Source organism: Podarcis erhardii, assembly GCF_964252035.2.
Source record: "Podarcis erhardii genome assembly, chromosome: 2".
Taxonomy (NCBI): domain Eukaryota; kingdom Metazoa; phylum Chordata; class Lepidosauria; order Squamata; family Lacertidae; genus Podarcis; species Podarcis erhardii.
In genome coordinates, this window is record NC_138498.1 from 96956867 (window position 1) to 96975380 (window position 18514).

Here is an 18514-nt window from a genome sequence, read left to right on the forward strand (position 1 = left end):
AGTGAGAGCTGGACCATAAAGAAGGCTGACTGCTGAAGAATTGGTGCTTTTGAATTATGGTGCTGGAGGAGACTCTTGAGAGTCCCATGGACTGCAAGAAGATAAAACCTATCCATTCTGAAGGAAATCAGCCCTGAGTGCTCACTGGAAGGACAGATCGTGAAGCTGAGGCTCCAATACTTTGGCCACCTCATGAGAAGAGAAGACTCCCTGGAAAAGACCCTGATGCTGGGAAAGATTGAGGGCACAAGGAGAAGGGGACGACAGAGGACGAGATGGTTGGATAGTGTTCTCGAAGCTACCAGCATGAGTTTGACCAAACTACGGGAGGCAGTGGAAGACAGGAGTGCCTGGCGTGCTCTGGTCCATGGGGTCACGAAGAGTCGGACATGACTAAACGACAACAACTTGGAATATGCCCAGTTTTAAACACATGGGCCAGTTCAGAAAAAGGTGTACCCTAAATCCTATTGCATTCTTTCTCAGAACAAGCAAGTTCAATAGGACTTGCTTCCATTGTGTTAGAACTTTATCCATACAGCTCAGTCTGGTGACTGAGTATCTAGAATAACCACCTTGGTCTAACTCTCAAATGTGTTTGCATAGGACTGCAGTTATAGTTGCGCTTACGCCCTGTTGCCACCAAGTTAGTTGCAAATAACGTATGCCCACTGATTTCAATTGGAGAGTGGACTTTATTGTGACCAAACTTCTTGGGAACTGGGCCAAGAGCTAACGTCACCTAGCTGGGTAGGGAATTCCTCTCTCTTGCCTTCTTATAAAACCTTTATTCTGGGAGCTCTGTTCCAGATCCCATCTGTCCCCATTTTAGATCCTTAACTGGTCATGAGTTTTTATTCCTATATTTCATGGTAGTCTTTTCCAATATAAAAAACATTTCTGTCACATTTATTTTTATCAAATACATTTGCTACTTTCCCAAGACTCCTCCAGGACACCAGAGATCATACTCATAGCCTGATGCCTGTTCTGTTGGTACCTTGTAGAGGACACTCTCCTGCTTGCTTGGGTGCATGGTTTGTGCTGGCCCAAAGCATATTTTGCACAGGAGACACACCCAGTTACTTATTTTTTCCTTCATATTTTGGCTATCATTGTCTGCATGGATGCCCTTGACTGTATAGAGGACACTCTGCCATTTGTTTGGCTGCATGATTTGAGCTGAACCAAAGCATGTATCCATTCTTAAGGAAATCAGCCCTGAGTGCTCACTGGAAGGACAGATTGTGAAGCTGAGGCTCCAATACTTTGGCCATCTCGTGAGAAGAAAAGACTCCCTGGAAAAGACCCTGATGTTGGGAAAGATGGAGGGCACAAGGAGAAGGGGATGACAGAGGACAAGATGGTTGGACAGTGTTCTCGAAGCTACAAACATGAGTCTGACCAAACTGAGGGATGCAGTGGAGGACAGGAGTGCCTAGCGTGCTCTGGTCCATGGGGTCACAAAGAGTCGGACACGACTAAACGACAACAACAACAAAGCATGTTTGGGGCTGGATGCCACCAGACACTTATTCCCCCCCCCCCCTACAGATTTCCACAAACCAACTATGCGCCAGTAGGGCACTTTGGGTTGGCAGTAGAGGACCCTCTCCCATTTGCTCGGGTGTATGATTTATGCTGGCCCAAAGCATGTTTTGGGATGGGCACCCTGTTACTTAAGTTTTTTAATGGTGCTACGTTGTCATCATGCATTTAAGAGTGTTTCCCAAGCATAATTTTGATTGTTGGGATTTTTTTTAAAAAAGAGCCCACCACCCAATCATGCACATTAATGATATTTATTTGGTAGCTCAGGGGCATATGGACTTTAATGTGGGGATACAGGAGCTTCTTAGTTCTTCGAAGTTTTGAGCAAAGTAAGGAACTAGGAACTGAGGATGCAGCTTCGCTGCCATTCAGTAGTATTAGCTGATTGGAAGATTACTGGAAAGCCAACCCAAGCATTTGCATTGGAAAAAGAAAAAAAAAGCAATGCCTCTTTGCAGCGTGGCCAGCGGCAAACACAGAACTAGGGAAAGTCACGTGCAGCTGCCCGCTTCGCTCGCATCGCCCGTTATAGCGAACCGAAAGGAAGGCGCAGGCGCGGGATGGCGACATTCCTTTCCCTCGCCGGGCTCCTGTCACGTGACGCTCACTCCGCCGCACCGCCCTCTTTTTTTCACATTTTCGGCGATTTGTGAATGGGCGCCAGCCGACAGCTCCTGCCAATGAGCTTGTAGCCCGGCCTCCCAAGCGGCCCGCCTCCGAGAGACCCTTGTTCTCCATTGGAGAGAATGGATGTTGACCGCAGGCTCCAGCCAATTGGAAGCCTATGCGCCATCGGGATGGGCGGGCCGTGGGCGGTAGGGGAAGACGGGTTCTGCCAGCGCGTGTGTGGAAGTGCGTGGTCTTCGATCGGGTCGGTGGGTGAGTGTTGGCCGGGGCTGGTTGCCGAGCATGGCGTTTTTCGTAGTCTTTTAGAGCGGGGATGGAGCTGTGTGGAAATGGAGGCTGTAGCCGACAGTAATACGCGTACAGACACACATGCACACACACCAGCATACACAGAGACATGCGCGCACATATCCACACACTTATAAACACACAGACACTTATCCATGGCTAAAGGGAGCTGGAGGGGAATTTGTAGCAGCAGCAGCAGTCTTTTATGCCACCCTGTGTTGGGATGGCACCATGTGTGTTTAGCTCTTGGCTTTTCGACAGGCATGCCCATTGATGTGTGTGTCAGAGAGTAAGTGTGTAAAAGCAGCAGGTTGTACTTTACTGCGGACTCTTGAGTCACTCACCATTTAGAAACATGTTTGCTGTGTTCTCTGTGAAATGGAAGCAGGCTTTATTTGAGGCTCCCAACTCACTATAGATGTCAGAGGCAGCAATGCCTCTGAATATATCAGTTCCTGGTGTGGGGAAGGGGAGTCGCCAATGGGGAAAGTGATATTGGGTTCATATCCTATTTGTGGAATTCACATAATAAAAACGTGGCTGGCGATTCTGAGGTTAGTTAGTGGTTCCAAGTTTTTTATTTGCTAGAAGATCTGAAGCACTTTTAAAAAAAGTAAAGCTCATGTATCCCTGAACTCCCAATTAAAGTTTGTATGCTCTCATTTTGTATTTTTATGTTGTGAACATCCGTGTGATCTTTGGATGAAGGCTGGTGTACAAATTTATTCATTTAATAATAATAATAAATATTAGGATATCCCTTGGCTTATATATATGTACATGAACAGGGGTCTCCTTCCTTTGTCCCAACAATAATGTTATTAAGTTAAAATAATCGTGGTTGTGAAATGCTCATAAATGTGTGATGGCATCATAATACCATAAAAAAGTAACTGGGGGTCTGTACACTAAAATGTGCTTTCAACCAGGGCAAATCTTGTGCCCAGGCAAATGGGAGAGTGTCATCTGAGATTCCAGTGCATCATATGTGTCTCAGAGCTCCCTGTGGATACGTGGCACAGATGAGGGCATCTGTATACAACAAAAATAAACAAGCTGGTGGGGGGGGGGGGAGTAACTGTAGGTGTCCACACTGAAATGTGCCTCAGAGCATCCCCCAGGAATTCCTGTAGAATTGTTGATCTGTTAGGTGAACAGAGGTCTCCTATCAACTCTCTCTCACCACCTTTAACCAAATACAGTTCCCAGGATTCTTTGGGGGAAGCCATGACTCTTTGAAGTGGTGTGATATTGCTTTAAATGTATAGTGCAAGATGGGACCTACTATACTAAAAGTGCTTGAACACGGGTGTATTGTACTGCTTCCTTTCTTCTTCTAGCTCCACTGTCTCACCAGATGCTCCAGAGCCTGATTGAACATCTCCAACTCATGAACACTCTTGATAACATCATCTGTTTCTGCAGTGTGCCCTACTTTCCTTCATCTTTGGCAAATAGGCCTGTCATCATAAAATCTATCCTGCGCCCAGTGGCTCTTTCCACTCTGTCATGTGCTGTGACTCCATTCCCTAGCTCTCATAAGCTCTTGTTTCAGATCTGCTTGAACTTTTGCATCTCCCTCTGTATCTTTTTTTCCAACATACTTTCATTGATTACTCATATCAGTCATGTCAGCATTTTCCATCTAGTGTCTTCTTCAAGGTATTAGCTTCCAATCTTCCCATCCGGAAGGCTCTGATGCAGTCATGCTCCTGACAACATTGCTGTGTAAAAGCTGTATTTTGTTTATGATTTCTCAGAAGATCGATGGCATTCTCCTTAGAACCCTAGGAAAGTGTTTTCCCATTTTGCCAAAGAGGCAATTTTAATTCCCTATGAATAGCAGCATCCTACACTCTTTCCATAGACCTTTTCTTGAGCAATTGCTCTTTGTCCTCAGTCCTACTTACTTCCAGTCATTTAACCGCTCCTAAGCCTCAAAGCATATTCCCTCAAACTTTCAGTAAAGTCCCAAAATCTCGAATAAAACCTTTGCTTTAATTCACACAGGATACACACTTCAAACATTAAACCCAGCCCATTGAAAGATCTATTCTACCATCTCCTTTTGATCTGATAGTCATTAATGTCTCTGCTTTCTGCCACTTGCACAACTCATGTAACCCAAAAATGGATTGCCAAATAGCTTTACATCTCCCCAAAGTTACTGTTTCCTTGTGTATTTTCCCCTGAAAAGGTAGAGCAGCCTGGGAGGGTGCTCCAAAGACATTGGGTAGTGTTTATGAGATTTGGACCCTGATGGCTGGGCCTGTACCATGCTGCTTCATGCTGCTTCATCACCAGCATTATTACAAGTGGTCTTGATGTCTCTGAGATGGTTGCCCTGTCCTTTATACTCCTTAGGCCTTTTCATGGTGCCAGATATGATGCCTCAGGGTCCTACAATTTTAGGGTGAGGGGTGGGCCCCACTGCAGTCACCCTGGAGTCAAAGCGCGGGGGAATCTCCCCCTCATAAAATTTACAAAACTATTTCAGATTGCCAGTAAATGGACAATTAGAAAAATTAATTAACAGAAATCCATTTATCATACTCAGGTGTTCATATGTCACTGATATTCTCTTATGTTTGCTCAGATGGTGATTCTTTTATTTTCATGACATAATTTTTAGGCAGCACCTTTGGCTTGTGAACAGTATTCAGCATGATAACTCCAGCGTTTGAACTGAGTCAGGATCCAGATTTTCTTACAATAACAATCAAAGTACCATATGCACGAGTTTCAGAGTTTGAGGTCTATTTTGAAGGGAAGGAGTTCAAGTTATATGCGAAACCGTACTTTCTCAGGTAAGTAACATCACTTCATTAGGTTGAGTTTAATTGCTTATGTATTGTTTGTCACATTGTGTTAATAAGCGCTTCCCCACTGTGTTTCTGGGGGCAAGTTTGCTCATTTGTGTGTGAGAGACAGAAAATCCTTAATATAGGATACATTCTGGAATCACATATTGGCTGAATTCAGTCTGTGGTTTGTTTTGAGAATTATCCTGGGACCCACAGTGGTACAACCCTAGCTTATTAATCTAGCTGCTTTGTGCAAACTACAATAGCCTGTATTCAAATGAGATGAGAAACTGGTTTGTTCCAAACCATTAATGAACACTTCAGATTTCCTCCTTATTTGTGCAGAAGAGGGAGAAATAGAATGTATGAGCCCAAGGCTTGCTGTAGTACGTTGTTTTGTTTCAGCCGTGTGCTTACACTTCACCCTGAAGACTTTCTGTGAATGTGTTCTATACACACATTGTAAATGACACCTCTGGCATTTATATAGTGTTATTTTGAATGTTAAAAACACCTGGCATACATACTCAGTATATTCTTGCAATAGCTCCTTAAGAGGCACCAGTATTATTTCTATTATAGAGGGTGGGGTGAGACTTCTCACTTTGTGATTTCATGGCTGAGGTGGGATGTGAACTAGCTCTTGTTTCTGATTTTTTTTTTTTTCTCCTGGGTTTTCTCCTATATTAGATACCAGCATGGGCATCTGGAGTAACACTCATGCTTGTTGAGCAAGTCTTCTCAGTGGACAATTAGTATTTATTAAAATATTGAGAAAGCAGGAAAGACTCTAGGCAGGACTTGAGAGGGGATAGGGCCTTAAGGTCATGCATTCACCATTCTGCAAGGCACACGGCAGTTACCAGTGTGGTGTAGTGGTTAAGAGCGGTAGACTTGTAATCTGGGGAACCGGGTTCGTGTCTCCGCTCCTCCACATGCAGCTGCTGGGAGACCTCTGAAGTCTCTCAGCCCCACTCACCTCACAGAGTGTTTGTTGTGGGGAAGGAAGGGAAAGGAGGATGTTGCCCGCTTTGAGACTCCTTCAGGTAGTGATAAAGTGGGATATCAAATCCAAACTCCTCTTACCTAATCTGTCCTTTTCTGCCTTCATTCTCTGCTCTTCTCGCTACCTTACTCAAATCGCACAGCTTCCAATGGGGCTTTCTTTTGCATTGAAGTGTACATGGAAGGAGGTTTTCTAAAGCCTTGAACCAGTCCCTGATTTCCTATCATCCTTATCCCTGCATCAGATATGTAATTAAACGCCTTTAATTCCACCTCTCCCAGATTGGCTCTTCCAGGAAGAATTGTCGAGGATGGGAGAGAGAAAGCATCGTATGACGACACAGGTTTGTAATTCTTTTTAATTAAATATCTTCATTTGGAAGAAAGTGTGATATGCAAGATTCCTCTGCTGTTACATTTGCTTCCACTTCTGGCAGTAGTATAAAATGAAGATAGCTGTCCTGGTTGTTTCAGAATGTTTTGCTTCGTAGAGAAAATGGGATGGTTTAGGTTTGCTAGACGGAAGACAACGATGCTTCCCATGTCACAATTTTCTTTGTACAGAGAGCGTCAAGCACAGCCTTATCTAGTGGAATGTGTTGCATGACAAATTATGAATTTGGGAAGAATGTTTTGTGTCTGTTCCCCATCTTCTTAGCTTGGGTTTTTGGACTGATCGAGCAAGACATGTAGTAGATGTATTTAATTTGTGCCTCTCACTTGCAATATGGAAGGTGGTGGAAGAAAGCAAAAGCCACTTGCCCTCGTTCTGTTTGAAGAGGGGCCTTTTTGAGATATATGAGGCCTAGATGTGGAACTGCATCTTGTGGGACTTCCAAATCTTTCTACTGGGAGGGTGTGCAGATCCTCCTTTTGTAAGTTAGGATGGGAGCTGAAAATGAGCTGTAATCACCCGTGCTCCTCTTTTTCTGCTTTATGAATGTGTGAAATCATTAATGAATGGGGGCGCTGCACTTGCAGGCCTCTGTCCCTGGAGTAATGCAAGCAAAAATGAAAGCAGGCAGGGTTTTGTTTTTGGTTTTTTAGTATAGCCTGGCCAGCAGTTTTGCTATTGCTTTTCGAAACAGCCTAGTAGTAGCTTATCTGGATAAATGGGGAAATGCCTTTTGTTAACTCAATCCTTTTCTTTCAAGGGGTTTTTACAATCCATCTTCCCAAGGAAGTTCCCGGAGAGAATTTTGATGGGCTAGATATGTTGACAGCTCTGTTAGCGCCAAAGAAATCCAGATCTGCAAAACCTTTAGTCGAAGAGATGGGTTTGTATAATTTTAATTTAAAAAATGGCTCACGGGTTCATTCTCTCTCCCTCCCTCCCTCTCTAAGTTCAGAGAAAGATGAATTTATGTGCTAGATGTTTTACTTGCACTGCTTCCTGCAAATAGGAATTTAATGCTTTACATAGGCTGATAATGCTTCTGGTTGTTCATAGAAACACAGGAAGCTGCCTTTTATGCCTTCTTGGTAATTGCACCTGCCCTGTGGGAACCCGCCCCCGCCATCAGATGTCAAGGAAATAAACAACCTTTTGACTTTTAGAAGACATCTGAAGGCAGCCCTGTTTAGGGAAGTTTTTAATGTTTGATGTTTTATCATGTTTTTAATATTCTGTTGGGAGCCGCCCAGAGTGGCTGGGGAGGCCCAGTCAGATGGGCAGCATAGAAATAATAAAATTATTATTACAGTGGTACCTCTGGTTAAGAACTTAATTCGTTCCAGAGGTCCGTTCTTAACCTGAAACTATTCTTAACCTGAGGTACCACTTTAGCTAATGGGGCCTCCCGCTGCCGCCGCGTGATTTCTGTTCTCATCCTGAGGCAAAGTTCTCAACCCCAGGTACTATTTCTGGGTATACGGAGTCTGTAATCTGAAGCGTCTGTAACCCGAGGTACCACTGTATTGCCTTCCCCAATCAAGTGCTGCCCAGATGTTTTGGCTGCTCCCTTTATGCCTGACTATTGGCTATGCTGGCTGGGGGCTGCTGGGAGTTGTAGTCCAACCATGCCTGGAGATCATTGAGATCGAGGGAGCCAGATCAACACTAACACACTAAGGAATGTGTTTAGTGTTAACTCTGGAGTCGTACCTTGGTTCTCAAATTTAATCCATTCTGGGATTCTGTTCAACTCCCGAAATGTTTTGAAAACCAAGGTGCGGCTTCCAATTGGCTGCAGGAGCTTCCTGCAGCCAATTGGAAGCTGTGTAAGCTGCATCGGATGTTCGACTTCCCAAAAAAAGTTTGCAAACCTGAACACTCACTTGCGACGTTCGGGAACTGATTTGTTCTACAACTAAGGCGTTCTACTACCAAGGTACCACTGTACTTGACCAAACTCTATCTGAAACCAAAGGGGCACATTGGTTGCCGGATGTGAAATATATTGGCATTATTTTCAGCCCCCCTACTCCACGATTAATTTCCCCATATATTGCCCAACACACTCTTTGATCTCGCCATTGAGAACTAACCTCACTTGTCATTTCCGGGCACCACTTCTGGGTCCCTGGTGTGTGTGTGCAGTAGCATGAAAATAGAAGACGCATCAGTGGGGAGTTGGGAGTATATACACATACTTCATCATAAACCTAAAAGTAGAATTCATTATAGTGAACTGGGCAGATTTATGTGTGATGTTGGCCAAGTACTAATCCTGTCTTTTGCTCAATATCAGTTTTTCTGGTTCTTAGGTTTATATCTCTGTCTTTTCACACAAACAAATGTAGCGTATGTACCCCAAGTGAAGGTGCACATGTTCCCGCAGTATTAAATGACATGGTTAGGGCCTCCACCACACAGGCCTCATGAATCTTGTCCCTCTTAATCAAAGTGGCTTCCACTGTGTGGATGATCTGGGAGGCAGGGTGAAGCAGCACGATTCCAGTTTCCAAACTGGGGGCTCTGGTGATGCCTTGTGGTGTTTGAGAAGAAATTTACTGATAGGAAGATTTGTTACCTTTTTGTTCCCCCACCCCCCACCTGACCTCAAAACTTCAGGTGCTGAAAATCAAGAAGAGGAGGAGGAGGAGGAGGAAGAAGAGGAAGAATTTGACTGGGAAATTGAACAGACTCCTTATGTGGAAAGCAAAGACAGCCCCTTATGTTCGCCTTGCACCTATGGATTTGGAAATATGAAATCGGGAGTTTTCAGACGTCTTCAGGTATGTTCAGGTATTTAAAAACAAACAACAAACCCATCAACTCTTCTAATAGGCATAGCTTCTTCCCTCAGTCCCCAATCCAGAATGAAATTTTTTTTTTAATTTTTTTTATTCATTTTTCATACACATACAAAAGAAAAAACAAACAAAACACAAGACAAAAGCTTTCAGTCATATATACATATATACATAATATTCGAGTTTCTACATTTCTTCTCATTTTGGACTTCCTTCAGCGATGTTGGCATTCATTCATATTACATATCAGCGTGAAGGAAATCCTCATGGTGTTGCTATTGAAATGGAATAAACCCAACATACAAACATTGATATCTGGGTGGCTTCCACAAATAAATGTGTGATGTCAAGGCAACATAGCTGTTCACATTCATTGGGTAGCATTCAACGAAGTTTTACTCATAGGAGACCCGTTGAAGTTGGGGCCAGCTTAGTCACGCTCATTAAAATCAGTGGGTTTGAAACTTAGTTGAATACCATCCATTCTTATAAGCAAACAATATGTTCGGAACCACCTTGAGGTTGGGCAGTGGCCCATTTGAAACAACCCATACAATGTGAGCCTTAACCTATAAAGCGAAATCCTCTGTCCTTAACTTTGGCAGTAGGTCCCATGGAATAAGGCAAAGGGAGGCTGCTTCCATTGTTTTCTGCTGCGTTCTCTCCCATAGCCTAGAACCCTGTGGAGTAGCTTTTCAGAGAGCAAGACACCGCAGGAGGTAGTGAAAAATGCCTTCCCACTCTAGTTGTCTAGCAGGAAGACTCTGAGCTGGAGTTCCGTTTGTGAGAACTTTGAATCCAAATGCTTGCAATGATTAAGTGGCAATCATTACAAAAGGTGTGTTCTGATTGTAAGTGCCCTTTTTGCTGACGCCATGGAATTTCTGTATAAAGCCCCACGTGAGTGCCCCTGGGGTTCATGATGCTTAATTGTGCATGATTTTGCATTGCGTAATTGGCCTGATGCAAAATTTTCACATTTAGGGGAAGGTAGCCCATCTAGGTGAAGGAAAACTCTGATCCTAAACCTCCATTGCCTTATAGGCAGGGGGTCCAGCTCCTGGGGGCCGAGCCCTTTTGCATCCCCCAATACCTTTGGGGTGGTGGCCACCCCCACCCCCCACGTCCAGAAAGCATGGAGCTGAATGTGGCACTCCTCCAGTGGCCAGCTCCTTCACATCCTGCTTCAGAGGGGGAGGAAGGTTGAAGTAGCCTCCTGGTGGTGGCGGCGCTAGCATAAGGAGGCTCCGGCCAGTCAGCAGGCTTGCCCCTTGGGGAGGTCGCTTTGGTGCTGCTAATGCAGCGATTTGACTTCACCCCCAAATGCTCACTCCATTGTCTCTCTAGACAGATGGATGCCAATGTTCAGGGGATTTCCATGGTCTGAGATAGTGTGTCTTCAGTTGAAATTTGTGGAAGATGCTTAGCAGCCTGTAACGATGAAAAATGACAGTTAAATATAAATCTTAGAATCGTGTTGTCTTTTCCTAGGTGCTGCAGGCTTGCTTGTGGGTTTGGGTTTTTGTTTTTGTTTTTGTTTTTTTGGAAAAAAATACATGATTTTCTCTGTATAAGCAAAGAGAAGAATCCACACAGTGCAGTTCTGTGTGAAGAATACAATGCAGGAAATGGAAGTATTGTGTTAAATGAACTGTTCAGCTTTCTTCATTATGGAAGCAGTGGGGTTCTGTAAATACTTGTTCTCAGGCTCCTGTTTTCAAACTTGTTTAGGAGTAATGTGAAGGGGCTTCTTTTGGGAGCTTGCAATATTTTCAAATAGACTATAACCACGGGTGGGCAGATACCAGTAGAGGTGGTTCCCTCGGACCTCAAGCTCCTTGACCATTTTCAGTAGCAGCCTCATGTAGAGCTCGTTGCATAAATTCAATCAAAGTTTACTTGGAATGCAAGCGACTGAGGCCAGGCAAACTCAGTCCATAGCTGGGCATAGTGCTATTGCTGGGTGTAGACTCCCTTTACCCCGATACCATCTGAGTCTCCATTGTCAGCTTCGATTTGAGATGAACCTTGCAAGTTTTCTGCCTAAACCTTTAACAAAGTCAACCCCCCCCCCCACCTTTACAGGTTTGCTTATTCTTTTGTGGTTGTCTTTGCAGGATGAACTTAATGATGTTATTGATATAAAAAATCCAGACGTGACCTCTGCAGCTGAACGCAGAGAGAAAAGGCTGGCAGCAGAAGATGCCAAATTTGATCCTGATCATTACCTGTAAGTCCTTGCATATGGCGTGTTTCTGCAATATCTGGTTGACCATCTTGTCATCATTTAATAGAAAGTGGATCGAAGAGGCCTATTTTTTAAATAGGAAATGAGTGGTTTCCGTATCTCCTACTATTTTGCCTTATGCTGCATTTTAGACTCTCTTTATGTATAATTGCCACGGAAGCTGATGACTGATATGATTCAGGTTTGGTTTTTCTGAGACTCTGTTAGAGCCAAAGGCCAGCTGAAATTCAAGCTGAGTAGACACAACGACTGCAGAACGTCGTCAACAAAAGGAACCCCACGACTCCCTGAAATTACCTTTCTTACTCCACATAATAGAGTATAATAATCTTGAGTATAGTACTCTAAGGTGTAATAGGTGCAATTGATCCACTCCGGCCAAGAGAAAGAAACAGGGTTTTTGCTGCATATTTAAGCTGTTCGCCCTTGAGAAATGGGATAATAACTTACATAAGAGTTGCCTCTATACCAAGTCCACTGGTCCATTTATTCCAGTATTGTCAACAATACTAACAGTAGAGATTGCTTCATTAAGGCAAATGAGGCAGTGCTCCACCAACCTTAGTCCCTCCCCCTCAGCCAGCTCCCACCTGTCTGCCTTCTTACTTAGAAGCAGCTCAGGGTGACACTGCCTGCTTGTTTCCTCCCCCTTCGTGCCTTGCATGACATCTTTGGGAGGAGAAAAGGCTGAGGAGTAAACCCTTCCTTAGTGGAGTCCCTAAGATGGTTGGATGGTGCCTGGTATGCCTCCTTCCAGCAACTCCTGCAGCCAAGCTGGTGCCAAACGTATTGCTCTGATTTATTTTGGACCACATCAGCGAGGCCAAGAGGGAAGTCTTGTCATCTGGGCAACCCTGGACCTCCATACAGACCGCCCAGGCCGCACCCAGAGAGTTCACTTCAGTGCTGCTAATGCAGCAGAAACAACGCAGGAGGCAGCAGTTATGATTTACCAATCTCTGCAAGCCACAGCAGGGGCTGTGATTCTCCAGTGGTTTGACTTCACCCCATGAGGCACACTCCATTGTGTCTCACAATAGATGGAGAGTCCCAATGTTGCTCTTGTAGAACTTGGCAGGGAGGATGATGGGCATGAAACTAGGATTAGTGGACTACATCTGTTCTGTCTGCCTGCATTGTGTCCTACTCGTCTCAATGAACTGCAGTCACCACTGCTACCTGGCAATACCTGGCGATTGAACCTGGGTCCTTTTCCAGGCAAAGCATGTGGTCCTACAGCTACAACCCTTCTCTCATATCTCATTGTGTTACGGTATTTAGTTGCACGGACAAGGGGTGGGTGGAACAACAGATGTGACTCTCTAACTTTGTAAGGTGGGGTACATTTAAACCTGCACAAAAGTCTATACCTTCCCTTCTCTCCATCCTCCATTCCGGTGAGCAAGATATAACTCACTTGCATCATCCCTGTAGCAAGATACACAAATCTCAGGTGGGTCTGGGAGTCCTGCACCTCTAGGTGTGTAAACCTTTGCATGCTCCTGAGAAGCTTAAGGAAATGATGATTACGTATTATGATTATTTGGCAACATACACGAACGCCCTAATTTTGGACCGTGATGCAGGAACCCTTTTATCTTTCCAGTGCTGACTTCTTTGAAGATGAGACTATTCACCATCTGTTGAAATATGAGCCTTGGTGGGTTAAAGCCTCTAGAAAGAAGATGGATTCCCAAGAAAGCCATCCTTTGAATGAGAGCAGACAGGCAGTAATTGGTAAGACCCCACTTTCCAGATCTTCTGTGGATGTTGATGGACAGCTGCAGGCCTCTTTAGTGGGTATTTTTCAACCAGGTATTTGCTCTCCTTTGCAAAAAAGGAGGGACTATGCAAACATCCCACCCCTTCTTTTTGAAAGGACTGTCAAAAGTTTGCTTGAGATTTTATGGCACAAAAATAACAGAGAAAAGAACCATTGGGAGTGAATTGCTGCTTTGCTCTTCCTGTTTTCCCAGAACCCTTCCTTTCACTCTCCCAGGCCAAACAAGAAGCCTGAGAACCCTTAGAAAGGATCCTAAATATAGGCAACGTTTTCATGCTTTTTGGTTTCTCAGCCTTGGAGCTGGTCTCATATACTGTGTGGTGTGACTGGCGTTGTTTCTGCACAACACTGGACCAGTCCCACAGTCTGCCTAGCAACAAAGTGAGAATATCTTAAGCGGAGAAGGGTCAGTGCACAACACTCTTAAGAGGGGCAAGAACCCATTTTCACTGTATTTTCCTAGTGTGCCCAAGCAGCCTGTTAAGACCACTGCACATTTATGAACATATAAAGTTAATGAAATCTATTTGCAAATTCAAATTTTTGTTTGACATTTGTCTTAGCGGTTGAGTCAAACAGCGACTGTGGTTTCATTTTGTTGCTGCTGTGCTTTGACTAAAAGCCATTTTCAAATTGGGTGATACTGATGAATGTGTCTTTTTGCTATCTTCCCTTGGTTAACTGTACTGAACGACAGTATTAAGGACTGCTTTATCTGCCCTTCTATAGTTGAACCATTGACAGTAGAAGTACTTTCTGTTCTTGCCAGATATCTCATGGTGAGGAAAATTAAACTTGTACTATTTAAAGAAATCTTAAAAGCAAACCGTTATTAGCTTTTGTTTGTAAAGGCATTTTGGGTTGCAAAATCTGAATAAGAAGCACACATTAGAAAGTTGTTGTTGCTGCTGCTGCTGCTGCTACTGTTGTTAAAATCTGTATATGGCCTATACCTGCAGGTCTCAGGATGGTTCACAAGATAAAATTACAATATAAACACATAAAATACATAATAAAAACAAGAACAAAAACAACCCAATAACATTCCCTCAACACATTTTGTTAGAGGGAGTGTTTACCAATGGAAGTCATGGATCGTTCTTCCATGGAGACTCTAGAGAGGAAATGGATGAGCATTTAACTTCTGGCAGTTAAATAAGTTGAAACAGGGCTTGTGAGGTCCCTCATAATTCTTACAGTGTGTAACGATGCAGGTAAAATCTGAAGAAGGGCTGTTAAGAATAAGGGGGCTTTAAAAATGCATGACACCTGTCTTCCCTGCTGTATCGCAGTGCTTCATAATAAAATGAATCTGAGCCTGACTCATTTTATAATAGATGAAATTCTTACTGTAATGCTATGTGGTGAGATTTACTCTTCAGAAGAGGTATTGCACCCATGTCATGTAATACAGTTGTATAGGTGACATTTTGAATGGTTATCTGCGGCGCTTAAATAAAGCAAATGGCATTTAAAAAAAAATTTGATTGCTTTTGTAAATTCTCTTTATTGACAACAGTCACTGTAACTGCAGAGGCTTTAAAATTTCCAGAAAGAAATGCAAGGGCTGATTATATCAGATTAACAACATCCCCCGCCCCCCTTGGAACTTGCAGCCAAAAGCCTGAGGCCACTTGCATTAGACTACAACACTTACAGACTTTTTTATAAGTCATATTCAAAACAAAAATAAAATAGCTTATCTTTGATTTCTTTATTATTATTTTTGCCTTTTTTGGTTTGCTTGATTTGCTGTACTTTATGTCCAAGTTCTGGGACAGGGTGTGTGCGTATCACAGCTCTTAGCTGTTCTGCTTTAGCTTTCGTGCAATGCATCTGTTTGCTTTCTTGTCTCTTCTTCCTTTGCTTCTTTCTGCTCCAGCCTTCCTACACCAGGCTGCTGAAAAGACACCCCCCCCTCAAAAAAGTCAGCAGAAATAATAGTGTGGTGCAGGCCGCCAACATTTTTGGCTTTGTGACCAAGTATCCCTCCAGTAGAGGGCGCCTCATTCCTTTCACTGACAGGCCGAAATTTCCTTTCGTTCCATTATGCAAAGCAAGTCAAACAAATTCTTTACATAAGCTTAACTAATTACTTGGCTTTTCTCATGGGGTTGGGGGAAGGAGATGGTTAGCCTTGCTCCCCAAACTGAAGCCTTGCTCCCCAAATGTCAGGTGAAAGGATTTAAAAGTCACGTTTGGCTTGCCTAACAGCAGTTCATTTTTATTTGGTTTCACAACGCAGAATTCTAAAGCTCTGTTTCAGGCGACAAGCAGTCTTCATAAGCATAGGCAGCCACATGCATTTAATATATCATTTACATGCTCTGAGGTAATTTATTTTGTCTCCTAGTAATCTATCATGCTTACTAGCGATCAGTCTCCGATTTCCTTTTATAGGAGAAGAAAAATGATGCTTTTTTTTCTTTTAAGGCCTCGTCTTTCCCTTTGCATCTATGGCTCCAATCCTATGCCTGCTTTCCTGGGAGTAAGCTTCCTTGGAACTTGGTGGGAATTACTTTAGAGTAGATATGTGTGGGATTGCACTGCTGCCGCCTAAATGAAATGTTCACAAGTCTTATTTATTAGGTCCTTGGATTTAATGAAAGGGTTAGTGTTCTGCATCCCAGACATTCAAATGTCTTTTGTGACAATGATAGGCAAAGGGATTTCGGAAAGGTCTTAAAAAGTTATGGCCACAGATTGACAGGGCCCAGACCAGGTTGCACGTGTGACTATCCTGTAAGGCTGAGGTGGTGGTCCATGTGGTAAGAACTAAAGATCTAGGTATGGATTCTGCTTCCTTGAGTGCCATGTTTCCACACCATTATGATTGCTTGCCTTTTTGTTGTTGCCCTAAAGTGGAAGTGGGGAAACTCTGCCCCTCCAGATATTGTTTGGACTTCAACTCCTATCACCTCCAACCTTTGGACCATGGTGGTTGAGTCTGATGGGAATTGAAGTTCAGCAGCGCCTGGAGGGAACTGATTCCTCATCCCTGATCTTGAGGAAATTGAAAGCACCTCATCTTTCATACCAGAGGCACTTGCTACAGTGTAGTATAAGAAAGTATAGGTTTTGTCATTGCCATTCAAGCCAATTAGTTTGGGTCATTATAATTGCTTGTCGTAAAGGACAGCAACATGAGTCTTAAAGATGGACAAATTTACTACAGCAGCAGCTTCCATCTCATTTTATCAGATGCATGAATAGCAGTCCTAGGTTGGCACATACATGGTTTGGAACGAGGCCAGGAGGAATGGAGAGGAATATGTATCTGTAAGAAACATACGAACTGTGTTTCTTCAGAATAATCTCCAAACCTAAGGGAGGAGAAACTCAATTTTTCTACCTCTTCTGGATTGATTTCTTTCTTCTGTTGTATAAATGAATCATAGGAATGTAGAGTTGGAAGATACCCTGAGGGTCATCTAATTCAACCCCTGCAGTGCAGGAATCTCAAAGCATCCATGACAGATGGCCATCCAACCTTTGCTTAAAAACTTCAAAAGAAGGATACTCCCACCATCTTCAAAGGGAGCCCATTCCACTGTTGAACAGCACTTGCAGTCGGAAAGTTCTTCCTGATGTTTTGTTGGAATCTCCTTTCTTGTAACTTGAATTCATTGGTTTGAGTCGTACCCTCTGGGACAGAAGAAAACAAGCTTCACCATCTAGCATGTGACAGCTTTTTAGCTATTTGAACATAGCTATCATATCTCCTCCCAGTCTTCTCATATCCAGGCTAAACATACCCAATACCCAATTCCCTCAACTGTTCCTCACAAGGCTTGGTTTCCAGACCCTTGATCATCTTGCTTGCCTTCCTCTGCACATGTTCCTGCTTGTCAACTTCCTTCTTAAATTGTGGTGCCCAGAACTGGCAGGTGTAGTCTGAGCAAGGCAGAATAGAGTGGTACTATTACTTCCATTTTGATACTATACTTCTGTTGATTCAGTCTAGAATAGCATTTGCTCCCCCCCCCCTCTTTTTTCTGGTGTGGACTCATGTTAAGCTTGTGGTCCACTAAGATCCCGAGATCCTTTTTACATGTACCATTGGTAAGCCAAATGTCCCCCATTTTATATTTGTGCAGTTGGTTCTTCCTGCTTAAGTGCAGAATCTTACATTTCTCCCTTCTGAAATTCATTTTTCGTTTTAGCCCAGTTCTCTAATCTGTTAAGGTATTTATTTCATTTCATTTGAGAATGGTTTGATAATATGTTTGGACATATCTCAGTATTACTAGAGTGGCTGGGGCAACCCAGCCAGATAGGTAAAGGTAAAGGGACCCCTAACCATTAGGTCCAGTCGTGTCCGACTCTGGGGTTGTGGCGCTCATCTGTCTTTATGGCCGAGGGAGCTGGCGTACAGCTTCTGGGTCATGTGGCCAGCATGACTAAGCCACTTCTGGCAAACCAGAGCAGCACACAGAAACACCGTTTACCTTCCCGCTGGAGCGATACCTATTTATCTACTTGCACTCTGACGTGCTTTCAAACTGCTAGGTTGGCAGGAGCAGGGATCGAGCAACGGGAGCTCACCCCGTTGCGGGGATTCGAACTGCAGACCTTCTGATCGGCAAGTCCTAGGCTCTGTGGTTTAACCCACAGCTCCACCCGTGTCCCTTACCCAGCGAGATGGGTGGGATATAAATAATAAAATTATTATTAGTATTATTAGTCCTTGAAAGAATTTAGATGTAACTAAACCACAGAGCCTAGGGTTTGCCGATCAGAAGGTCGGCGGTTTGAATCCCCTGGGCTGAACGATCGGGGTGGAGATGCTCCTTCAGGTATACAGGACTGAGGCCGTTTAGGGCTTTAAAGGTCAGCACCAACACTTTGAATTGCGCTTGGAAACGTACTGGGAGCCAATGCAGATCTCTCAGGACTGGTGTTATGTGGTCCTGGCGGCCATTCCCATTCACCAGTCTAGCTGCCGCATTCTGGATTAATTGCAGTTTCCGGGTCACCTTCAAAGGTAGCCCCACGTAGAGCGCATTGCAGTAG

At 43.8% G+C, this 18514-nt stretch overlaps 1 protein-coding gene across 2 annotated transcripts in view; it reads left to right on the forward strand.

The window, feature by feature from the left end:
* Positions 1-2293: 2293 nt before the first annotated feature.
* The window catches only part of SHQ1 (SHQ1, H/ACA ribonucleoprotein assembly factor), a 57626-nt gene continuing 41405 nt past the window's right edge, over positions 2294-18514 (forward strand). The window contains exons 1-7 of one of the 2 annotated variants that reach the window (XM_081852995.1): positions 2294-2430; positions 5099-5273; positions 6558-6619; positions 7430-7552; positions 9289-9452; positions 11588-11700; positions 13325-13455. In XM_081852995.1, coding sequence (XP_081709121.1) covers positions 5131-5273; positions 6558-6619; positions 7430-7552; positions 9289-9452; positions 11588-11700; positions 13325-13455 — 736 coding nt within the window. In that variant the 5' untranslated portion in view covers positions 2294-2430; positions 5099-5130. Of the gene's footprint in view, positions 2435-5098; positions 5274-6557; positions 6620-7429; positions 7553-9288; positions 9453-11587; positions 11701-13324; positions 13456-18514 lie in introns of both variants that reach the window. The other variant, XM_081852996.1, reaches the window with a different exon arrangement.